The sequence below is a fragment of the Saccopteryx leptura genome, chromosome 1, assembly GCF_036850995.1.
Source record: "Saccopteryx leptura isolate mSacLep1 chromosome 1, mSacLep1_pri_phased_curated, whole genome shotgun sequence".
Classification (NCBI taxonomy): domain Eukaryota; kingdom Metazoa; phylum Chordata; class Mammalia; order Chiroptera; family Emballonuridae; genus Saccopteryx; species Saccopteryx leptura.
In genome coordinates, this window is record NC_089503.1 from 60,154,211 (window position 1) to 60,177,738 (window position 23,528).

The 23,528-nt window shown below is 43.8% G+C and overlaps 1 protein-coding gene across 1 annotated transcript; it reads left to right on the forward strand.

Annotated features, from left to right (window-relative positions):
• The first annotated feature begins 1,180 nt into the window (after positions 1–1,180).
• On the forward strand, positions 1,181–23,072 carry NEU3 (neuraminidase 3). Its single transcript, XM_066368623.1, is given in 4 exon segments — positions 1,181–1,498; positions 5,468–5,679; positions 18,563–19,621; positions 19,623–23,072. Coding segments are annotated over 4 exon segments (1,428 nt in total). The 5' UTR covers positions 1,181–1,473; the 3' UTR covers positions 19,755–23,072.
• Positions 23,073–23,528: the final 456 nt, after the last annotated feature.

Sequence of the window (23,528 nt, forward strand, 5' to 3'; positions counted from 1 at the left end):
TTAAGTTTAAAGAATAATAAAATGAACACCCATGAAACCACTGCCACCTTTAAATAATTACAAATACAATTGAAACCCTTTGATTATCCTTAATCATATTCTACTTCCTGCACTCCCAGAAGTAATGGCTATCTTGTGCTTGGTAGCTCCTATTGCTGTGCATTTTCTTCATACATATGTGTCCGTTAACAAGCTATGGTACTATATTACATATTTTTAAATTTTTTATGTGGTATTTGGTTGAGGGTCCCCAAGAGCGCTCCTGGTTTCAGAGGTTCACTAGGAATCATAGAACTCAGCATATAGCCATACAGCTAAGACATACAATGATGTATGTAGTAAGGACACACATTAGATCATAAGGAAAAGGCAAAGTGTGGAGGCAGCCATGTGGAGGCTTCCTATGTTCTCTCACTCTCATGAGGGAACACACTAGGCACACTTTCCCCTAGAGATGAAAATTCAGCGTGTGTGTTCTGTTTCTGCCCAGGAAACCCATGAGACTCAGCACCCACAGTTTTTATTGGAGGCTCGTCTTCTGCCTAGCATGTAGCAAATTTCTAGACTCCCAGAAGGCAAATGTGTTCAGCATAGTCTAATTTATGAATTGGAATTCTATAAGAGCTGTCCTTTCTTCCCCGTTTACTTCCTTATTCAATTATTCCTATAAATCTGGACTCGTGGGTTTTTATTGAGGTATAATCTAATGCTATTATTTTCTAACTCAATATATACACATAATATATATATTTTATATATAACATATAATAGTATATAATATATAACATATATAATAACATTATTGTACTTATTTATTTATTTTTGAGTAGGAGTGGCCCTAAATTCTGGCTCTCGGGTCCTTTTTGTGGACTCTCGTCTGAAGTCCGGAACCTTTTCTTGACTCTCAGGCGGTCCAGGGACGTTTTAGGCGGTGATGCTTACTAACAGACTGGCAACCAATAGTGGGGATAGAGAGCTGAAGAAGGGGTGGAGGGAAAGGAAATGAAAGGGTGGGGGGCGGAGCCAGGGAGCTGCACAGCCCTTGGGAGCCGTTGTAGGCCTAAGACTGAACTGGACTGAGGCCTGGGGTGGGGGTGGGGGGCGTGGTCAAAGAGAACAGGGCAGAGCCCTCGCCGCGCCTGAAACTGGGCTGGGGACTGAAGAAGGAGGGACATCCGAGGGTGGCAGCGAGGGGGCGGGGCTGACTCCGGGCCTCGGCCAACCGGCGGTCGTAACAGCTGTGTGTCCTCCGCGCGTCTCCGCTCCCCTTCCTCGCCTGCTGGGGCTCCGCGTCCCGGGTGGGTCGGCCTCCCGACCTCTTGATGTCTCTGTCTCCCTCTTTCTTCACTTTTGATGATTTTCGTGTAAGCAGCCTTTTTCTCCGGCCTCCCTCTCCCCAGCCTCGGTTATTCTCCCAGGCGCCGGTGTCCAAGACGAGAGCCTGCCTCTGCGCTCAGCTCTGCCTGGAGAGAGATGGAGGAACCGGGGTCCCACGCAGGTGAGCGGGTCTGGGAGACTGGAGACTCCCGGCACCCCCACCCCACGGAAAAGTGGGGCAGTGTGATGTGGGGACGAGTTCGGCAGCACCAGCTAGTCTTAGGAACTCCAGTCGTAAGACGGTTAAGTCAGAGCCAACTCAATCGGTTAGCAACTCAGACAGCCGGAGAGTATTCTTGGCTAGTTACGTTTTTATTTTCCTTCCACTGAGGCCAAACTTAAATCCGAGAATTAGTATTTTAGAGATCAAAGGGAACGGAGACTGGGAAAACCCTTCTTGCTAGAAAGGGGTTTGTGGGCCGCAGAGAGCTTTGAGTTGTAACTGACTAGGAGACCTGGGTCCTGGTCCAGGTTTTGCTAATGACCCATTGAGTGGCCTTACATAAATTTATTCCTCTGCATGGATCTCAATCGGTACCATGAGAAGGGTTGGGACTACAGGATCTCCAAAAGCTTAACATATGATGGGTGCTCCTTAAATGCTAGTTGTTTAGGAGTGAATAAGTGAGATAAGGACGTCTCCTTCCTGGGTTCACTGGAGGCTGCCAGCTGCATTGTATTAACTAGGAGTCTGTAGAATTATATTGGTCTTACAGCCTGAGAAATAGGTGTTATTATCTCCATTACAAGTGAGAAAATGGGCTCATAAGTAAAGCAATTTGCTGGTAAATAGCAAAGCCAATTCCATTTCAAAGTCCATGCCACACCATCCTCTTTCCCAGTAAGAGAACAGGGAAGACTTGGTTGAAAGGAGCAGCAATTAATATGAGTTCTCTGCTAAAGTGAATAACTCTACGGCAGAACTGTGCCTCATTCTTCTCAGTTTATGGTTTTTGTGAAATAATCTGGATGTCAATGCCAGAGCCATCATCTGTGTTTACACTGGCATCAACATAATCAGCATAATCATAACAAAAGTTAATGATTAATGACTAATTGTTGTAGTGATAACAAAGTCATAAATGAAATTGTGAAGACATCAAATTTTATAGTAAAGACTTTTAATTAAGGTGCTTTAAAGTTTATAAAGCACTTTCCAATGGTCCTTCTTATGGATCATCTTAGGTTGGTATAATTATTAGGCCCATTTTACAAGTAAGGAATCCAAGACCTAGAGAGATGAAGTGACTAGCACAAAGTTACACGATAAAGAAATAGAGCTGGGACACCAGTTGGGTCCCATATGATATGTTGTGCTTCTCCTTTGGTGCTCTCTCTACGTCCTCTCCCTTTCCTTAGTCCTTCCTCCCCACTCTGCCTATCCTATGCTCCGTTCTTATCACTGAGAGAATTATTGTTTTGATGTTAACTAATCATCATGTGTTGGGTGATGATTAATAGTGTTGGAATTAATTCATAATTGAAGTGTCAGGTGATAAGAGTTTAGAATATGATCACTGCCAGAGGTGCAGAGGGGTTTAAATGTTTTAAGAAGGGGAATTGCATTTCATCATCATTTTCATTCACAGATTTCAAGGAATAAAACTAGAATATGCAATGATTGACTATCTAAAAATAATAACTCATATATTGAGCTCATATTATAGTATGTCATGGGTCCTGTACCAGCCACTTAAACTTTTTAACTTAATTCTGTCAACCACTCTATTGAATTTTATAAATGAGGATTCTGAAGCATACAGAAGTTAAATAACATGCCCAAAGTCATGTAGTCCTGGCCTGGTCCAAATCCTATGTTCTTAACCTTTAACCAGATTGGCTTAGGGACTGATTTTTACTTAAAAGAAAGCCTGATCCTCCCTAACAGGAGAGCCTGATTTGGGGGAGGGAAAGAAGTTCTAGTATTGTGTAAAGAAGAACTTCACCCATGCTTTTAAATTCAGCTATTGAGAGCCCAGAACTGGAGTGAGGGGAGGTTTTTCTTCTGAACTCAGGAGATCACCCCCCACACACACACACACACCTCTCATGATAGTGAGTCATGGTTCTCCTTAAGTTAGAAATGGTGACTAAATGAATTATTCATATGCTACTGATGAAAATTTGTCTTGGTTAACACTAGGAGAATGCAGCCAAAAGCAGTGTAAATTTCCCCTTGCCCACAAGGCCACCTGAGAAATTGGTCTAAAATGCACACTGGATGATGCCATTCTTCTGCCAGAAACTCTTATGTGCCTTCCTATCTGTGGGATAAATACTTAATAAGGCATCAAAGCTTCCCAGGATCTGTACTCTGCTGACCCCTTCAGTCCCATCTCTCCTCATAGCTTTTGACTGGGATAGTTATACTGGACTACTGAGATTCCCCATACGTCACTGTTTTCTTCATGTAGGCTTTTCACGTTACCTCTCTGCCCCTCTCTTTCAGTTGGCTTACCCACTATTCATCTTTTAAGATCCAGCTCACCCATTCAACAAATACTAGTCAGGTGTTTATCAGTTGGCAGGCATGGTTCTAGGTGTAGAGGTATATAGCAGAGAAGAAGACATACATACAGTATCCCTGTCCTTTGCAGAGTGTCTGTTTTGTACTATATATTAAATACAATATGTGGATGGTAAGAGCAGGGAAAGGGGATGAGGAGTGCAGGAGAGTTTTCAGGGAAGGCCTTGGATTGGATGGCGTTTGAACAGAGCTGGGGAGGTGAGGGAGTGAGATCTGTGGCTATCTGAAAGAAGAATATTCCAGACACAGAGTATAAGGACAATATTAGACAGGAGCTCCCATGGCTCAGTTGTTACCTCTCTGAAAATCCTCTGCTACCTTGATGTGCCCATTTCTGTTTTCCTACATGCTCTCCTGGTTTACCTTTAAGGTAGCATTTGTTACATGATGTGTAATTGTCCATGTTTATGTCTGTTTCCTTTACGAGGATGTGCCTTTCTTGAGGGCAGGGACCTCTGGTTTCTGTCTTCTTTGTAACTACTTTATGGCCTGACTTGGAGCAGCCACCCGGAAATATTGATTAAATAAATGAATATAGTCTTACAGGCCTCGTTCTTACAGTTTAATAATTTTTACGAATGATTTGTAAGATAGGGCGTGAATGAGAGCTGAGAGAGGAAAAGAGAAAAAGAATTTTAAGCCTTGTTCTGGCTGGACTGACTGACTGATTCGCTTTTTGGGCCTTGAGAAGTAGAACACCTGATTCTCTTTGAGAAATGTGCCTGGAGACTTCCATTTTCAGGATTAGGGCTTGCTATCTAACCTGTAAAATGGTGGATAAAATGTAACAAAGTCTTTTTATAGCTGAATTTTCAAGAAAGTAAAATCCCCAGGAGCCTAAAAACCAAGAGTAAACTGTAAACCAGAGCATTAAAACCCCTTTAACTTGACCTCAGCTGCTCTGGAAGTTTGCTGGTCTTACTTACCTAGCTAGCAGCTTGGTCTTTAATAGACCTGCTGTTACATTGAATGAAACTGTGGACCTGCATGGGTTACACTCTGGTTGGCACTGAGATCCCTGCGTGAAGTCACATCCTTTGAAAATCTACACCTTCTCATGGGTGGACTAGGGGAAAAATCTTGCTACTGATGCAAAGATGACAAAAGAGATCGCCTTTTATCCCAGGCTCCAGTAGAGGGAAAAGTTTCTTCAGAGAATTCTTAAACATAGGCAAACAGGCATTCCCGCATATGGATTTGGGTTTATATTTATTTTACCAGAATGCCCTTAAAACTCCAAGCCAAGAAATTGACATTAGAAGCCATCTGGGCTAATAATATCCCTGGGTGCCTGGCAGAAGCACATGCAGAATCTTTGGAGAGATCCACTTGACACAGGCTGCATAGGATTCTCACAAAGCCTGGAAGGATATGTTAAACCAGAATGCATATTGCTCGCTTTGTATTGTTGAGACCATGATGTTATTTTGGCATTAAAAAAATAAACATTTCAGTACATCTCTGCCTCTCAGTGATCTCCAGAAATGGAACGATACAACAGAACTTACATGCATGCCAGCGTTTGGATATGGATATACATTTAGCTGCTTCCTATTCTTGCAGAGGTCATGGAAGAAGTGACGTCGTGCTCCTTCAGCAGACCTCTGTTCCAGCAGGAAGACGAGAGAGGGATTACCTACCGGATCCCAGCCCTGCTCTACATACCCCCAACCCACACCTTCCTGGCCTTTGCAGAGAAGCGCTCTACCTGCAGGGATGAGGATGCTCTCCACCTGGTGCTGAGGCGAGGGTTGAGGACTGGGCAGTCGGTACAGGTGACTCCTCATCGCAGATCTGGTCCTGAGCCTCCGTTTCTCTCCACATTTGTTCAGAGCATGCAGTGACTGCATTTTCCTATCAGTGCAGGAAAAGCTCTGGGTGGGAGCCGAGAAGGAAAAAACAACAAAAGCAATGCCTCTCACTTACTGAATACTTACTGTGCGCCAGGAGCACATGAATCCTCTCAACCACTCTGACATAGGAATTGTTGTCAGTCTTATTTTACATTTAAAGATGAAGACACTGAGATTCAGAGAGCTTGTCACTTGCTCAAGATCACACAGCTATAACAAAGGAGTAGAGCCCTGGCCGGATAGCTGGGTTGGTTAGACTAGCATCATCCCAATATGCAGAAGTTGCCATTTTGGTAACCCGGTCAGGGCACATACAGATTGATGTTTCTGTCTCTCTCTCTCTTCCTCTCTCTCTAAAATTAATAAATAATTTTTTTTTAAAAAAAGGAGTAGGAGCAGGTTTTAGACTTAGTCTCTGACTCTAGAGGCCTCCATGGCTCACGTGTATTTTTCATTCACATTCTTTTATCTGTGTAAGTCACCCAGGAATGTAAACACTGTTGGCCTAGGGTCACTGATGATGGATCCTGGTGCTCCAAGAGGTAGTTAACTCATTCAAGACCACAACAAGCAGATGACAGGTTGAGGGTGTAGGATAACAACAGTCATTCTACTACTCCTGCTCTTCTTCCTACCTTATACCTTACTCATTTTTACTCTCTGATTTACTCAGTTGTAGAATCTTGCAATTAGAAGAATCATCAGCCCAACCTCATTCCAAGTATGGAAGTCCTCTGTATTCCATTGGTAGCTGCTAATAGCTTAGTGGTTAAGGGCATGGCTTTGAAGTCAGGCAAGACCTACCATTTATTGGCTGTGTGACCTTGGATACTTGACTCTTTCATCATCTGCAAAATGTAATAATAGCAATCGTAGGAACTCAACACGAGTCATCTTCTATAATGGGTCTGCTTACACAGCTCCTCGTATGAGGAACTTAATCCTGTGGCAGCTGTTAACTTTTTTGAGGGGATGAGATGATCTATACTCTTCTATAATTTCCTGTTGGTCTTATTCTGCCTTCTGGGGTGGTCAATCTGTAATAAAGTCCCTTCTGCTGAAACTGCCCTGTGATGTACCTGAAAGTGTTGTTCATGCCCTGTGAGTCTTATATTTTTTTTGGCTCAACAACTTTATTTCTTTTAGTGTCTTAGGCCACAGTCTGAATTTGGTTTCTGGGCCATTGAAAACTGATTACTCTCCTTAGGTCTGGGCTGGGATATCAGTGTCCTGTTTCAAAGAATGGTACTCAGATTGGAACTTCGGACCCCAAAGATAGAGCCACCCCAGCAGTGAGGGGGCTGTCCCATCTTGTATCCTTTTCATGCATCCTAAGGGAAAGGAGCATTTCCTTTTTTGATCCTGCATAACACAGTTGACTAATATTAAGGAATTGGTCAGTTAAAACCTCCTAGTTGTTTTTTTCTTTGTTCTTTTTTTTCTTAAAACACTTCTAATTGCGGTAAAATATACCTTAAAAAATTGTCCATCTTAATCATTTTAAATGTACATTATGGTATTGTTAACTCTGTGCACATTGTAGAACTGTTTTTAAAACTTTGTCATTGGGCATGATTGCAGTTCTATACACATTGAACTCCTCATTCCCCCACCCCAGCCACTATTCTATTTTTTTCTATGAGTTTGATTACTTTAGGTATCTCATATTAGTAGGATCATGCAGTGTTTATCTTTTTGTGATTGGGTTATTTCATTTAAAACAGCAATTTTCAACTAGTATGCTGTAAGAATTTTTAAAACATGCAATACCTGACTAGTCACAGGCCCTGACCTCTTTTCCCTTAGACTGTCAAATTAAAAAAATCACAATAGCCATCTGAAGTGAATGGATCAAAATTACAGCTTTTTCTTTTTTGTTAGATTGGCAAAAAATATATTTTTTGATGTGCTGCTAAATTTTAGTAATTAGTTTATATGTGCCATGAGATGAAAAGGTTGACAATTGCTGATTTAGAATAATATCCTTAAGGTTCATGTTGTAGCATGTGGCAGAATTTTCTTCTTTTTAAAGGCTGAATAATATTCCATTGTATCTATTTTGTTTTTCTTATCCTTTTCTCTGTTGTGAATAATGTTCTATGAACATGATGTGCAAATATCTCTTCAAGACATTGCCTTAAATTGTTTGCATATATACCTAGAAGTGGAATTACTGGGTCATATGGTAATTTGATTTTTAATATCTTTTTTTTGTGTGTGGCAGAGACAGTCAGAGAGAGGGGTAGATAGGGACATATAGACAGGAAGGGAGAGAGATGAAAAACATCAATTCTTCGTTGCGGTTTTTTAGTTGTTCATTGATTGCTTTCTCATATGTGCCTTGACCGTGGGGCTACAGCAGACCGAGTAGCCCCTTGCTCGAGCCAGTGACCTTGGGTCCAAGCTGGTGAGCTTTGCTCAAACCAGGTGAGCCCACGCTCAAGCTGGCGACCTCAGGGTCTCGAACCTGGGTCCTCGGCATCCCAGTTTGACGCTCTATCCACTGCGCCACTGCCTGGTCAGGCTATTTTGTGTTTTTTTATAGTAGTCATCCTCATGAATATGAGGTGATATTGTAGTTTTGATTTGCACTTTCCTACTTATTAACCATGTTGAATATCTTTTCATATGCTTGTTGGCCATTATATTTGTTGTTCTTTAATTATGTTTATCCATCCAGATTTTTAAGCCCAGACTTGTTTAAGCTTCATCAAGTATGTTTATATTCCATTGCTGCAGCTGGTTGAGATCATTTGGATTCTAACGCTTTCATCTTAGTGTCCTGTTTATTCTAGCTTCATGTCAACTTTATTTTAGACATATGTGGCCCAGATCATGTTCTCCTCTCAGTTACAAAGGATGGCTGAGCTTCTGACTTCCCAATGACTAGCCTGCCCGGTAATTGTTTTCCCTCCTGTTCCTAAAGGGAGTAGCAGTGCTAATGGGTTTCTTATATCTTACTGGATCCTGCTCAAGGTTCTTGATCTGGGTAATCTTAATCATCTAAATGAGTTTGCAGCAGATGAGTTATTTCTCCCATCCAAGTACTAACCAGACCCAATCCTGCTTAGCTTCTGAGATCAAATGAGATCGGTTGCATTCAGGGTGGTATGTAGACAAATTACTTCTCATTGGAAGCACACATTCAGTGCTATCCATAAAGTGTTGGTTTTCACACAGGGTGCAGAGGAGAAGGGCTCTATCCCCAGAGCAACAGTAGAAAATTACATCTGCTCCCCAGGCCCCTTCTTGGCACTTGGGAGGGAGAGGAGCCTCTGGGCATTGTTTATATGTTGTTTCTACCTGAGAGCATTTCTGTGATCACTCCTTTCCCTCTTCCCTTTTGTTCTTCTCTCCCTCCTTTCTTTCTTTCTTCTTCCCTTCTTTCTTCTTTCCTCTCTTCGTTCTTTCTTTCCTTACACAGCATTTATTGAACACTACTATGTTCCAAGCATGAAGTTAGGGTGGATGTGTGGAGGGAAGCGATAAAAAAGTCGACAGATTCTGGCCTCTCTTTGCATAGAATTTGCACAACTTAACTGCAGTAAGAAAGCAGAGCTGTGCACAGATGTAGGTGTCCAAAACCCACACAAGATCCAGGAAGTGTCACAAGGCAAGTCTACTCAGGGTGGGGGATATTCTTAGAAGAAGGTCAAGTGCATTTGAGGATCAGAGAAGCTATTGTGTGGGCCATGGCATTTAAGCTGATTCTCAAAGTGAGTGGGTTGAAGGCGAGCGGAATCAAAGGCTTCTCCCTGGATTCTCCACATCCAGAAATGGTCTTTTCCTTCTCTGCCAGCCACAGTGCTTTGTTTCCTCTCTCTGAGGGAGGCTGCGAGGCCCTGGAATCTGCTCTGGGGTGCCTTTCCTCTCCTCAAGGCAGGTCTGGCTGTCCCTCCCGCTAGTGGCCTTCTGGATCTTGAGTCCCTGAGAGTCACAGCTGAGGTCCTGCCTCCAGGAGTTTAAAACGCAGTCAGACAGTGATATGAACTTCTTATGCATAGAGAGTTTCCAGAGAGTAACAGTGCCATTTGGGAGGATTTTGGAAGCAGTCTTTTCTTTTTTTGACAGAGATAGAGAAAGAGTCAGAGAGTGGGACAGAAAGGGAGAGAGATGAGAAGCATCAATTCTTTGTTGCGGCACCTTAGTTGTTTAGTGATTACTTTCTCATATGTGCCTTGACTGGGGACTACAGTAGAGTGAGTGACCCCTTGCTCAAGCCAGCAACCTTGGGCTTCAAGCCAGCCACCTTTGGGCTCAAGCCAGTGACTATGGGGTCATGTCTATGATCCCACGCTTAAGCCAGCGACCCTGCGCTAAGCCGGCGACCTTGGGGTTTTGAGCCTGGGTCCTTCATGTCCCAGTCTGACACTCTATCCACTGTGCCACTGCCTGGTCAAGCACAGTCTTCCATTAATTGGCAATCTGGGAGAGCTTTGTGGAGAAAAGCAGGCTCCTAACCAGTAATCACGTTGATTTTGGTACATATGTTTGAAGTGTTTACAGTGCACAAGGCATTTTGCTATAGAATGGGCTGCCCCAGAGATACGAGTTCTCTGTCCTTAGACTAGTTTAAGGAGAGATGGAATGGTCTTTAACCAGAAAACTTAGAAGAGAATCTTATGTAGGTTGGGAGTTAGCACTAGGTCCTTATGATTTTGAGTATCTATGATCTGAGCTTTGCTTAATAATATGTTTTGCCCATTCATAGGAGAATTAAAAATTTAAAACTTATTTTTTGTTTTGCCCAGTTAACACATTTATATAACTGAAAAATAAAAACAGTATAAAAAGGTATATCTCCCATTCTCAATTTTCTACCTCCTATAGGAACTCACTGTTGGTTTTTATGTATTCTTCTAGTTCTTCATACAGAAACAAAGAAATACAAGTACATACCATTAATACTCTCTTTTAAAACTTTTTAATGTGAAAACATAAGACATAACATAAATGTCAGATCCAAATTGACAGCCAACATTTGTGAATTCACCATTCAACTCAAAAGTAGAATATTGCTAGCACCTTGGAGGCTTCTCCTTTGCCTCCCCTCTCCTTCCCAGAGGTCATCCCTGTCCGGATTTATAGCTCTTGAGTTTAGTTTTGTTTTTAATTCATGAATTTTTTTTCTTAATTATAGTTCATATTCAGTATTTTGTATTAGTTTCAGGTGTACAGCATTGTGGTTAGATAATCATATACTCTATTCTTTTTTTTTTTTTTTTTTTTTGTATTTTTCTGAAGCTGGAAATGGGGAGAGACAGTCAGACAGACTCCCGCATGCGCCCGACCAGGATCCACCCGGCACACCCACCAGGGGCGATGCTCTGCCCACCAGGGGGCAATGCTCTGCCCTTCCGGGGCGTCGCTCTGCTGCGACCAGAGCCACTCTAGCGCCTGGGGCAGAGGCCAAGGAGCCATCCCCAGCACCCGGGCCATCTTTGCTCCAATGGAGCCTTGGCTGCGGGAGGGGAAGAGAGAGACAGAGAGGAAGGAGGGGGGGGTGGAGAAGCAAATGGGCGCTTCTCCTATGTGCCCTGGCTGGGAATCGAACCCGGGTCCCCCGCACGCCAGGCCGACGCTCTATCGCTGAGCCAACCGGCCAGGGCTCTATATATTCTTTATGTTTAACTTCTTTTGTTCAATTTTACAGTCTTGAGGTTAATACAATTTGGGTGTACAGCTGTGATTGTTCATTTTCATTGTTATATAGTATTCCATTCCATTCTTTCTACTGTTGTTGCATATTTGAGTTAGCTGTTATGTGTATAGATAATCCTGCTCTGAATATTTTCATATGTGTTTTCCAGTACTGTGTGCATGTATATGTTGGATTTATATCTATAAATGGAATTACTGGATCTTAGGGTATGTTGATGTCTCGCTTCAATAGCTAATGCCAGCCAGTATTCCAGAGTGGTGGTTGTGAGGGCTGGTCTACTTCAGTTTCACCCCTACTCCTCAAAGCATGACAGTTTACCAGGGCTTTTTTTTTTTTTAACTTCCTAGCCCCACAGGTCTGTCAGGAATTGCTCAGCTTCTCAGCCTTTTTACCTCTTTTAGAACCATAGAGATGCTCGGAGGGGGAAAGGGACTTGAAATATCAGGCCAAACTCTCAATGAACTGTTCTCGTTCTTGGCCTATGATTCTTCATTGCCTTGTTTGCTCCCTGGTGCTTTCAAACATGTTTTTGTTTTAATAGTCTATGTATCCTAGTTCTCAGTAGAAGAGTTGGTTCAAATTACCTAGTTTGTTGTAATTGAAAGTCCCTTTTCTCCACATTTCTTATGGGAGTAGCATACCACATACAATATTGTGTATTTTGCTTTGTTCACTTAACAATATATTAGGGACATCTTTCCATAGCCATATATTCAAGACTATGCTTTTTTTTTTTCTTTTTAAACCCCTTGCATTATGTGCTCATTTAACTGGTCCCCTATTGGTGAATATTTGGGTTGTCTGCAATATTTTGTTGTTTTAAGCAATGCTACAAGTAACCTTTTTTTACAGTTCACTTTCAATATTATTTTATATTAGTTTCAGGTGTGCAACGTTAGTGGTTAGACAATCAAATGTGTTACAAAGTGTTCCCCCCAGTATCTCCAGTACCCACCTGGCACCATACATTGTTATTACAATATTATTGACTATAATCCCTATGCTGTACTTTACATGCCTGTGACTATTTTGTAACTACTGATTTATACTACTGACTTAATCCCTTCACCTTTTCACCTAGTCCTCCAACTCTTCTCCCCTCTGGCAGCCATCAGTTTGTTCTTTGTGTCTATGAGTCTGTTTCAGTTTTTTTTTTTTTTTTTTTGAAGCTGGAAACGGGGAGAGACAGTCAGACAGACTCCCGCATGCACCCGACCGGGATCCACCCGGCACGCCCACCAGGGGCGACGCTCTGCCCACCAGGGGGTGATGCTCTGCCCCTCCTGGGGGTCGCTCTGCCGCGACCAGAGCCACTCTAGCGCCTGGGGCAGAGGCCAAGGAGCCATCCCCAGCACCCGGGCCATCTTTGCTCCAATGGAGCCTTGGCTGCGGGAGGGGAAGAGAGAGACAGAGAGGAAGGAGGGGGAGGGGGGGTGGAGAAGCAAATGGGCGCTTCTCCTATGTGCCCTGGCCGGGAATCGAACCCGGGTCCCCCGCACACCAGGCCGACGCTCTACCGGTGAGCCAACCGGCCAGGGCCTCTGTTTCAGTTTTGTTTGTTCATTTATTTTGTTCTTTAGATTCCACTTATAAGTGAAATCATATAGTATTTGTCTTTCTCTGACTAACTTATTTGACATAGCATAATACCCTCTAGATTCATCCATGCTTTGCAAGTGTTAAGATGTCATTTTTTATGGCCAAATAATGTTCCATTGTATATGTACTACAACTCCCCCCCCCCCTTTTCATTGACTGTATTGGGTGATACTGTTAACAAAGTTATACAGCTTTCAGGTGCACAATTTTACAGCACATTATCTGTATTGTGTGTTCACCACCCCAAGTTAAGTCTCCATTCATCACCATTTATCCCCTCATACCTCCCTCCATCTACCTGTACTGTCCCCCCCCTCCCCCCAGCCATCACCACACTGTTGGTCAATGTCCATGAGTTTTTCTTTTTTTTTTTTTTCCATTTTTTATTCAATCCCTTCACCCCCCTCACCAAGTACCACGCCAACAACTGTTAGCCTTCTATCTCTGAGTCCCTGTTTTGCTTGTTGATTCATTTTGTTCATTAGATTACATACAAAGGCAATGACATAGCTCTTGTCTTTTTCTGATTGGCTAAAAGCTCTTTATTTCACCTTCAATTTTGAATGATAGCCTTGCTGGGTAGAATAGTCTTGGCTGTAGGTTCTTGCTTTTCATTACTTTGAATATTGCTTTTCATCACTTTGAATATTTTGTGCCAATCCTTTCTGGCCTGAAATGTTTCTGTTGAGAAATCTGCTGACAGTCTGCTGTGAGTACCCTTGTAGATAACTATCTTTCTCTTGCTGCTTTTAAGATTCACTCTTTGTCTCTAACCTTTGGCATTTAATTTTGATGTGTCTTGGTGTGGGCCTCTTTGGGTTCATCTTGTTTGGGGCTCTCTGTATTATGTGTCTTTTCCTTCACCAGATTAGGGAAGTTTTAGTCATTATTTCTTCAGATACGCTCCCAGACTCTCGCTGTCTCTGTTCTCCTTCTGGTACCCTTATAATGTGAATAGGGTTATGCTTGGTATTAGCGCAGTGGTTCCTTAAACTATCATCATATTTTTTTAATTCTTTTTTGTTTTGCTGCTCTGATTGGGTGTTTTCTGCTCCCTATCTTCCAAATCACTGTTTTGATCCTCTTATTCATCTAATCTTTGCTATTGATTCCTTTTAGTATATTTTTCACTTCAGATATTGTTTTCTTGATTTCTGACTGGTTATTTTTAATGTTATGTATGTCCTTTTTAAATGTTTAGTATCTCTTTAAGTTCTGAGTTTATCCATTCTTCCCCTAAGCTCTTTGAGCATCCTTATATGCATTGTTTTGAACTCTGTATCTGCTTGCTTCCTTTTTTTGTATTTTTCTGAACTGAGAAGCAGGGAGGCAGAGAGACAGACTCCCTCATGTGCCCATCCAGGATCCACTGGCATGCCCACTAGGGGGCAATGCTCTGCCCATCTGGGGCATTGCTCTGTTGCAACCAGAGCCATTCTAGTGCCTGAGGTGGAGGTCATGGAGCCATCCTCAGTGCCCAGGCCAGCTTTGCTCCAGTGGAGCCTTGGCTGTGAGAGGGGAAGAGAGAGGCAAAGGAGAGGGAAGGGTGGAGAAGCAGATGGACACTTCTCCTGTGTGCCCTGGCCTGGGGAATCAAACCTGGGACTTATACACTCCAGGCTGACACTCGACCACTGAGCAAACCAGCCAGGGCCTGCTTGCTTCCTTTTCACTTAGTTATTTTTCTGGAGATTTTTTCTTTTCTTTAATTTGGGGCATATTTTTTTGGCTGCCTCTGTGTATTTGTTTGTGTGTATTAGGTAGATTTGCTATGTGTTCCAGTCTTGGTAGAGTGGCCTTAGGTAGTAGTTGTTCTGTGGGGCTCAATGGCACAAACTGATCACCTGAGTTAAGTGCTCCAGGGCTGTCTTTTGTGTGGGTTATGCGAATCTTTCTGTTATAGTTTAGTCTTGATTGCTGATTTCCTGTTTGTGGGTGAGGTTGACCCTGACCACAGTGTATGAGCTACTGTGCAGCACAGGGGCTGACCCCATGAAATGAAATTTGTCCCAGTGCAGTCTGGTGCCTGCCAAGATCTCCCTTTGGATGTGCTGCATGTGGTGCTAATTGAGTCATGTTCTGATGTTGTCTGAAGCTCACCATTGTGTGTATTGGTTTTGGGGCATCTTTAGAGGGACTCAGGTATAGGTCAATGTCAGATGCTGCCAGTGCTGGACTCTGAGCTACCAATTAGGAGCTACAAAGTGATCCACAGTTTGTGGCTGCCTCTGATGGGTCTGAGTATACATGGGAGGTGCCAGGTTGCACACCAAGGCCGGTTTGCACCAGCACTGTGCCTGTGGGCAGGTTGGCAAAAGGCCCAAGGCACCCCAAGATCCTCCTCCATTTGCTGGCTGCCTGTTAGGCTCAGTAACTGATTGAATTGCATGAGGGAGGTTGTAAGGCCAAGGGTCGCAGCCATTCAGTGCAGGTTCTCACTGAATTTGGACAGACGGTAAAGAAACAGCTGGGCCAAAAAATGGTGGGCCATTCCTTTATTCTAGCCTTGCACCTGGCCAGTGAGAAACACACAGAGGGGAAAACATTTCCCTTTCCATTCAGGGCTCCCAAAGCCACTGACACATCCGGATTTTCCTAGAATCAAAGGCCCCACCACCACCAATCTTAGTCACCTCTGGTTCCCCATCTGCCAACATGGCTTCTTACTCTGCAAAACTGGCTTCTCTCTCCTTTCCTTCCATCTTGGTTTCTTCTTCCTCTTCTCTTTCTTCCTCCTTAAAAACTATGTGGGCCCACAAAGACCCCTCCACTAGCACACAGTAGCATAACAATGGTCCTTCCCAAGCAGGAAGGTAATTAGCAGTTTCACCTGGGCAATGCCATTTTTAACAAAGTGAGCAAACAAAAATCACATTTTACAAATTTACTTGCCCAACAGAGGTTTTCAGTGAGTCACCCAGTAGGGGTGAGTGGTATTAACCAGGTTGATAGAGATTCAAACTTAGCACCAGTGCTGGGTCTGAGGCCACTCAGCAAAAGTCTCAGGGTACACAAGGCCAGCTACCACCTGCTTGGGGCCTACAGACCTTTGTGGTGAGGTGGGGACTCAGGAGTATTCAGGATGAGGCCACTAGAGTTCATGAGGATAACACAGATTAAATTTTGACTGTGTGGAGGGTGGGGGCATAGCACTGGTCAGGGTGTCTGTTTATTTTGGGGGGCAGGAAATAGACCTTCTTGAGAGCCTTCCAGGAAAGTCTGCACTGCAGGCCCAAGCTGGCCTCAGGCAAAAGACTCCTCCACAGGGCATGAGCTTGACAGGGTGCGGCCACAGCGAGTTGGGAGGGTGGCGCCAGTGCATCCCTACAGGCTGACGTGGCATGAATGGGAATGCTGGACTCAAGAAAGATGGCATCTGGGGGCAATATGGGAAAGAGAGCACAGGGACAGTGGTGGCTGTTCCTACAGGTCTCTCCTTGAAGCCTTACGAGGCTCTCCCTGTATGATTTCGTTTTGCTCTGAGTTGCTGTGCCTCTACCTGAGTGCCTGCAAATGGGATTTTGTGTACTGCACCTTTAGGAGAGCGCCTGGATAAATACAAGGAGACGCTCATATTTATCTGGTAGACGGAGTTTCTGCTGATTTTCATAGCCAGATGTTATGTGAGCTCCTCTTCCTGGCACTGGTGCTCCAGGCTGGGGAGCACGGCATGAGGCTGAGACCCCTCGCTTTTCAGAGGGTACTTTTGCACCTGATATATTTGTCTTGATGCTTAGCCACCACATGTGGGTGCGGGGCCAGCCCTTTCCATGTTTCCTTCTCTACCAGTCTTGATGTGGCTTATTCTGTAAGTCTTTGTCAGCTCTTCAGGTTGCTTATTCAAGTTGATTTTTCTATAATTTATTTATAGTTCTGGTTTGGTTTTGAGAAGTGTGCGTAACTTGCACTTTTTTACTTCACTGTCATCTTGCATCTCCCCCAGGGTGAATAATCTTATACACACTTAGTTTGATGAGCAGATATATCTTACGATAAATTTCCAAAATTGGGCAGGCTGGGAAAAGATAAATGCATGTGTAATTTCGATAAGTCCAACATAAGTGATAAACTATTTTGGACTTCAATTCATATTTGAGAGTGTTTGTTGCTTCACAGTTTTTGCCAAAAGAAGAATATTGTAAAAGTTTATGATTTGCCAATTTGTTAGATGAAAAATACTATCTCAATTTTAATTGCTTTTCTCTTTTATATGTGAGGTTGAACATATTTTCATTTTTATTCTCTTTCTGCAAGTTGTCTGATCTTGCTCTTTGCCCATTTCGATTGGGTTTCTGGAAATTTTCTTATATTGTTTCTAATATTATTTTTAAAATATATTAAGGAGATTAGGCCTCTTTATTTGTGATATCTCTGATTAGTATCATCTCATTTTATCCTTGCAACAACAACTCTGTGAGCATGTTATTATATTCTCCACTTAACTGATGAAGAAACTGAAATAAAGGAGGGTTAAATAATTTCCCCTGGGTCCCCTGATAGGTGATTAAGGCAGGATTTAAACTAGGTATCTCTGACTCCATGCCTGAGTTTTTGTGATCATGGTATCTCCCCTGCCAGGTAAGGATATCCATGCCCGAGTTTTTAATGACACTGTTACGAATTGCCTCCCCAAGATAGCAGAAGAATGAAAATAAATCAGTGCATTAAATTTTTCTTTATTTGCCTAAAAATTCCATGTTTTTTCACTCTGCTTTATGTTTCTTCCTTTGCTTCTTTTTTTCCTTCCTTTTTTTGAGGCAGAGGAGGTCTTTAAAAAATAAAATTTATGTAGCTCCTATCATGTGCTGAGTGCTGGAGATACAGAATTAGAATAATTTGATTTCTACCCTCAAGAGATTCATAGTGTAGGGAGGAAGCCATTCACATAAAAAATATAACATCATGTACCACATTTCCCCATGTATAAGACGCACCTTAATTTGGGGGCCCGAAATTTGAAAAAAAAAAAATTATTACATAAAGTTATTGAACTCAAGTTTTATTCATCATAAAATTCATACAACTCCTCATCACTGTCGAAACTCCCATCCATTAGCTTGTCCTCATTAGTGTCTGATGATGAATCACTATCTTCATATATTGTTTTGTCCTCAGTTCCATCTATGGCATTTGAAATGCCACAGCCACTGTATAAGACTCACCCAGTCTTTAGACTCCAAATTTTTCGAAAAAGTGTGTGTCTTATAAATGGGGAAATATGGTAATAATTGTTATAATTCTTTATGTACAAAGGGGAAGCCTGCTAGAGGATGAGAGGGAATCCCATGGAAGGCTTCATAAAGGAGATGAAAGGAGATGACTTTTGAGTTGGTTTTGGGGGCTGAATTGGGCATCTAGACAAAGTGAGGAGGAATGTTTTAGACAGAAGGGACAACATGAAAATTCAGTGACTACTTGGACCTAAACACTTTTATAGATTTCAATACCATTTATTTCTCCTCTTTGAAAAGTTCTGTTTTTAACGAGCCTCATATCTTCCTACTAGTTTCTCACTCCTGCTCTCTCTCCATTACTTTTGTCTAGTGGGGACCACTGACGCCACTGATGAAAGCCATGCTACCTGGGCATCGGACCATGAACCCCTGTCCTGTGTGGGAGCGGAAGAGTGGTTCTGTGTACCTATTCTTCATTTGTGTGCGGGGCCACGTCACTGAGCGTCAACAGATTGTGTCAGGCAGGAATGCTGCTCGCCTCTGCTTCATCTGCAGTCGGGATTCTGGCCGTTCGTGGAGCGATGTGAGGGACCTGACTGAGGAGGTTATTGGCCCAGAAGTGAAGCACTGGGCCACGTTTGCTGTGGGCCCGGGCCATGGCATCCAGCTGCAGTCGGGGAGGCTGATCATTCCTGCATATACCTACTATATCCCTTACTGGTTCTTTTGCTTCCCGCTACCATGTAAAGCCAGACCTCATTCCCTGATGATCTACAGTGATGACCTAGGAGTCACATGGCACCATGGCAGGCTCATTAAGCCCATGGTGACAGTGGAATGCGAAGTGGCAGAGGTGACTGGGCGAGCCGGCCACCCTGTGTTGTATTGCAGTGCCCGGACACCAAACAGGTGCCGGGCAGAGGCTGTCAGCACTGACCATGGTGAATGCTTTCAGAAGCCAGCCCTGAGCCGACAGCTCTGTGAGCCTCCGCATGGCTGCCAAGGCAGTGTGGTGAGTTTCCAGCCCCTGGAGATCCCACGTGAGTGCCGGGACCCTGCTGGCAAAGATGCTCTTACTGTTCAGCAGAGCCCTCTGCTGGAGAGTTCTCTGAGGCTGGAGCAGGAAGCTGGGAGTCGGTCAGAATCATGGCTCTTGTACTCACACCCAACCAGTAAGAAACGGAGGGTTAACCTAGGCATCTACCTCAACCGGACCCCCTTGGAGGCCGCTTGCTGGTCCCCACCCTGGATTTTGCACTGCGGGCCTAGTGGCTACTCTGATTTGGCTGCTCTGGAGGAGGGCTTGTTTGGGTGTTTGTTTGAGTGTGGGACCAAGCGGGAGTGTGAGCAGATTGCCTTCCGCCTGTTTACAGACCAAGAGATCCTGAGCCATGTGCAGGGTGACTGCATCAGCCCTCATAACAACTCTGAACCAATTTAAAACTAATTGGATTAGGATACAACTTTCCATAGAAGGGAAACTATTGGAAGGCAGCCATAGCCAGGGTAATGGAGGCCGGTATAACAGCTTACTGAAACCTACCGGGAATCCCAGAATTTAATATTCTTCTTCCTGCCTTTTTTCACCTCTTCAGAGAGCAAAATGAAAATTTTGCCATAGCCACTGCAGTGGAAATAGCACTGAATTGTGTGAATTAGGAGACCGTGTTATAATCCTGAACCTGCCACTGACTGGCTCTGGGACCTTGAACTCGCTGGGCCTCAGGTCTGCATCTGTAAAATAAAAAGATTGGCTCTCCTTTCATATCCCTTGGGAAGGCAGAGTGCTTCTGTGCTCCATGATCATCAAGTCCTGGCTGCATATATAAGACTGATCTCAAAATGGAAATCAGAGGACTCATCTTTTCAAATGACTCACCAGTCATCCAAGTGTTAGGTTATAGGCAGGTGTCATGGCACAAAGAAAGATCTGGGTGGTTTGTTCAGTTTTTTTGTTTTGTTTTAAATTTTATTTATTTATTTTTAATTATTTATTTTTAGATAGGAGAGAGAGACAGAGAGGGAGAGGGAGGAGAGAGAGAGAAGGGGGGAGGAGCAGGAAGCATCAACTCCCATATGTGCCTTGACCAGGCAAGCCCAGGGTTTCGAATCTGCGACCTCAGCATTTCCAGGTCGACGCTTTATCCACTGCGCCACCACAGGTCAGGCTGTTCAGTTTTTTATAACAAATATCCATACCCTTCTAATCATGCTCAGAGCTCTACAGGCTGTGCTGGAGGAACTAGGAAAAATGAGGTCATCTACCTTCTTCCACTTTGCAGCTCTACTCAATCGGCCGGTCCTCACCCAGAAAGCATTATCCTTGGTAGAAAGTGAGAGGCTGCGTACTAGTAGTCCTTATTGTTTCTGCTGGCATTGTTCTACGAAGGATGAACCTGAAGTTCTTTATTAGGATGGTTCCTGATGTGAAAATGACACAATTTAGGCTTTAAAGCGTTGGCCAAAACTTCCCAGTCTCTGCCCTCAAGGAGCTCACAGTTTGTGAGGCTAGAAGAGGAAAAAACTTTTTAAAAATAAATGAAGCTAGGGGGATAGTTTGTAGATATTGGGCTCTAAGTTGGTTTGATGGAAGCTATGATGTCATTGTCTTAGTTGCATCTTGACTGTGCCTGGAGTTATCTGCCCCAAGGCTTGTCCAGGCTGCTGGTTTTCCCAAGTTTGTTTTTCTTAAAATGTCCTGGCTCCTCCACACTGTTTGCCAATGGAAAAAGGCTTCGCCCTTAGGAAGGTCTCTGGACACCCCCATACACACACTCCAAACCACTAAATCTGTTTGGACCTACCAAAATCATGATTTTTGAAGTGGGGATAACACTTTGTCTAGTAGTTTGGGGACTGAACTTTGCCAGTACTAGGTCTCTGAGATGATATCAGAGTGGTTACTCTTATTCTAGATTGTTTACTCTATAGCCTGTTACTGTGAGAGAAATTCTGTCATGAGATTTCTTTTTTGTCCCTCTTAAGCTGACTTATCAACTAAATACAGGGTGGGGCAAAAGTAGGTTTGCCCTTGTTCATATGGAAAATAATAATACAAGAATAAACTCTATTTTGCATACTCACAACTATAAATCTACTTTTGCCCCATCCCTGTATATGTGGTGCTAGGAAATGACCCCAGAGAGCAAGTCTTAGTGGTACAGCATATAGCCTGGGATGCACACTTCAACGGGGAAGAGTCCTACAGGAGGAAAGTAGAGATTACCTTCACCTACTTCAGCATAAGGCTTAAGCCCATGACTTAGGGTGGCTTCTCATATCTTTACTGTTATCCATCTTCCCAGTAGTCAGTTATGATCATTTGCTCACTCATTCATACATTTATATAAATATTTCTTGAGTGCCTGTGCAGAATGTAAGATGCTTTCTGTTGCCATTCCCTGGTTGAAAATAATTTATGGCTCCTCGTTGCCTATTAAAGGGTATTTTAGCCTGGCATGCAGCCTTCAGTTGTTGGGTGAAATAATGATTACTTACTTCTTTATATGAAGCCCACTGTCAGGAGGACCTCTGCCAAGTTGACAAGTGGAAGGAGGTGGAGGAATAGGGGTGGGCAGAGTGGTGGTGCAGGGGAGAGAATGAAAAGAACATCCCCCTCTAGAATAGTAGAAACTTCTTGTTCAGCAAAGCTTTCCTGAGCACTGTACTGCAGGTAGATGGGGATAGAGAGGGTGGCCAAGCTCTACAATCAGGCTAAAGGGTGGGGAGAATGAGAACATCAAGACTTCTTTGAGACCATCTGAGAAGGGAGCCAAGGAAGGGGCTTCAGTCACATGCCAGTGTGGACCACAGATGTCCAGTACCATACTCAGAAGATGTCTCTTCCATCTTTAGTTGCCCTCATCTTTAGTTTCTCCTTCCCTTTTGCCTCATGTTTGCTTCTCAGTGAGAAATTCCCTTATTAGGCAAAGGGTCTATGTGCACATATCAGGAATAGCAAGAAAAGAGAGTTGGGGACAGGCATCCACAATGAGGATTTGAGAAACAGTGGGTGATGGCAGCTATGAAGAAAACCACAGAGAATTCCTGGCATGTGTATGAAGAGAAAGTAGCACAGACATGAGGCCCAGGCCAGAGAGATGGTATAGGTGTTGCTTGCTGTGAAGAAGTGATAATAGGCTGGAGCTGTTCCCGAAGCATGTGGCAGCAGACAGAGGCCTGCACAGGGCAGCAGGTTAGGCTGCAGATAAGTTTCTACCAAGCCCTGTGACTAAGCTAGCTTAACATGTCTGCTCTAGGTGACAGACAAAAACAGCTTTAGCCACAACAACTCTGTGCCAATTACTGAATATCTTCAGGGCATTAGGACCTATACCATGATACTGGTATCCTAACTAAGCCCCTTCAGCCACTTTCGGGTTGGTAGAATGGAGAAGGCAGGGCAAGTGGTGGTGGCTGTGAAGAAAACAGGAAGGCAGACTGAAGGCCACTAATCTAGAGGCCTGGAGAGGCTGTGGTCCTTTGCTCCCAGATGCCCCCTGCCCTGTCCTTGGACCCTTAGAATGGATCCATCTAGCACCATCCAGTGCTTTCTCACTGGAAGTACGAGAAAGCACAAGTAGTGGGCTCCTGCTGCTGGTGTGCACCCAGACCAGCCTCCCAGCCATTTAACCTGCTGCTCCTGCTCCTGCTCCTGCTCCTGCTCCTGCTCCCTAAGTCTGGTTCCTCACTCCTAGGCTCCTGATATTTACTTCAAGCCTTTGTTATTTGGATCTGTTTCTCCTGGTTATTAGTCTCCCCTCAGATATCCACAGGGTATCATGTAACTACAAACATAGGTAAGAAACCTTGCAGCTTGCCTGTTGGGTAGCTCATGGGACCCACAGAGGCCACCCTGATACTGCACAGCCTCCGCCCCAGGACAGTGGGATTTAATACTTCTACTTGGGCCAGATTAAGTTGCGCAGTCTCCAGTAGGCAGTGAATTTTCCCCACTGCATTATTCAGTAAATGTGTCATCCTTGCCTGGGCTGCCACAGTGTGCAGTCTGAGCCTCCCTTGGGCCCTACCACAGGCTCCCCTGAGCTATTTATTGTCTTATGTGCCCTTTAGGCCTCTGCTAGGCTGTGAACTCCGTGAGGGCCAAATCTGACTCTTCACTATGTCCTTTTTACCTTGAATCACAATGACTTATTTATAAATAAATGCTTTTTCTATCATATTTTTAATTCCCTGAAGATAAGGGTTCTTGAGTTCTCTCCATCCTCTGCACCCAGCACAGGGCCTGGCACAGGACAGACAACAGTAAAGTTATGCTGAATTAATAAAAGACTTAAAGACCCTTTGCCTTCTGGAGCTAATTGAAAAGGCTGGGG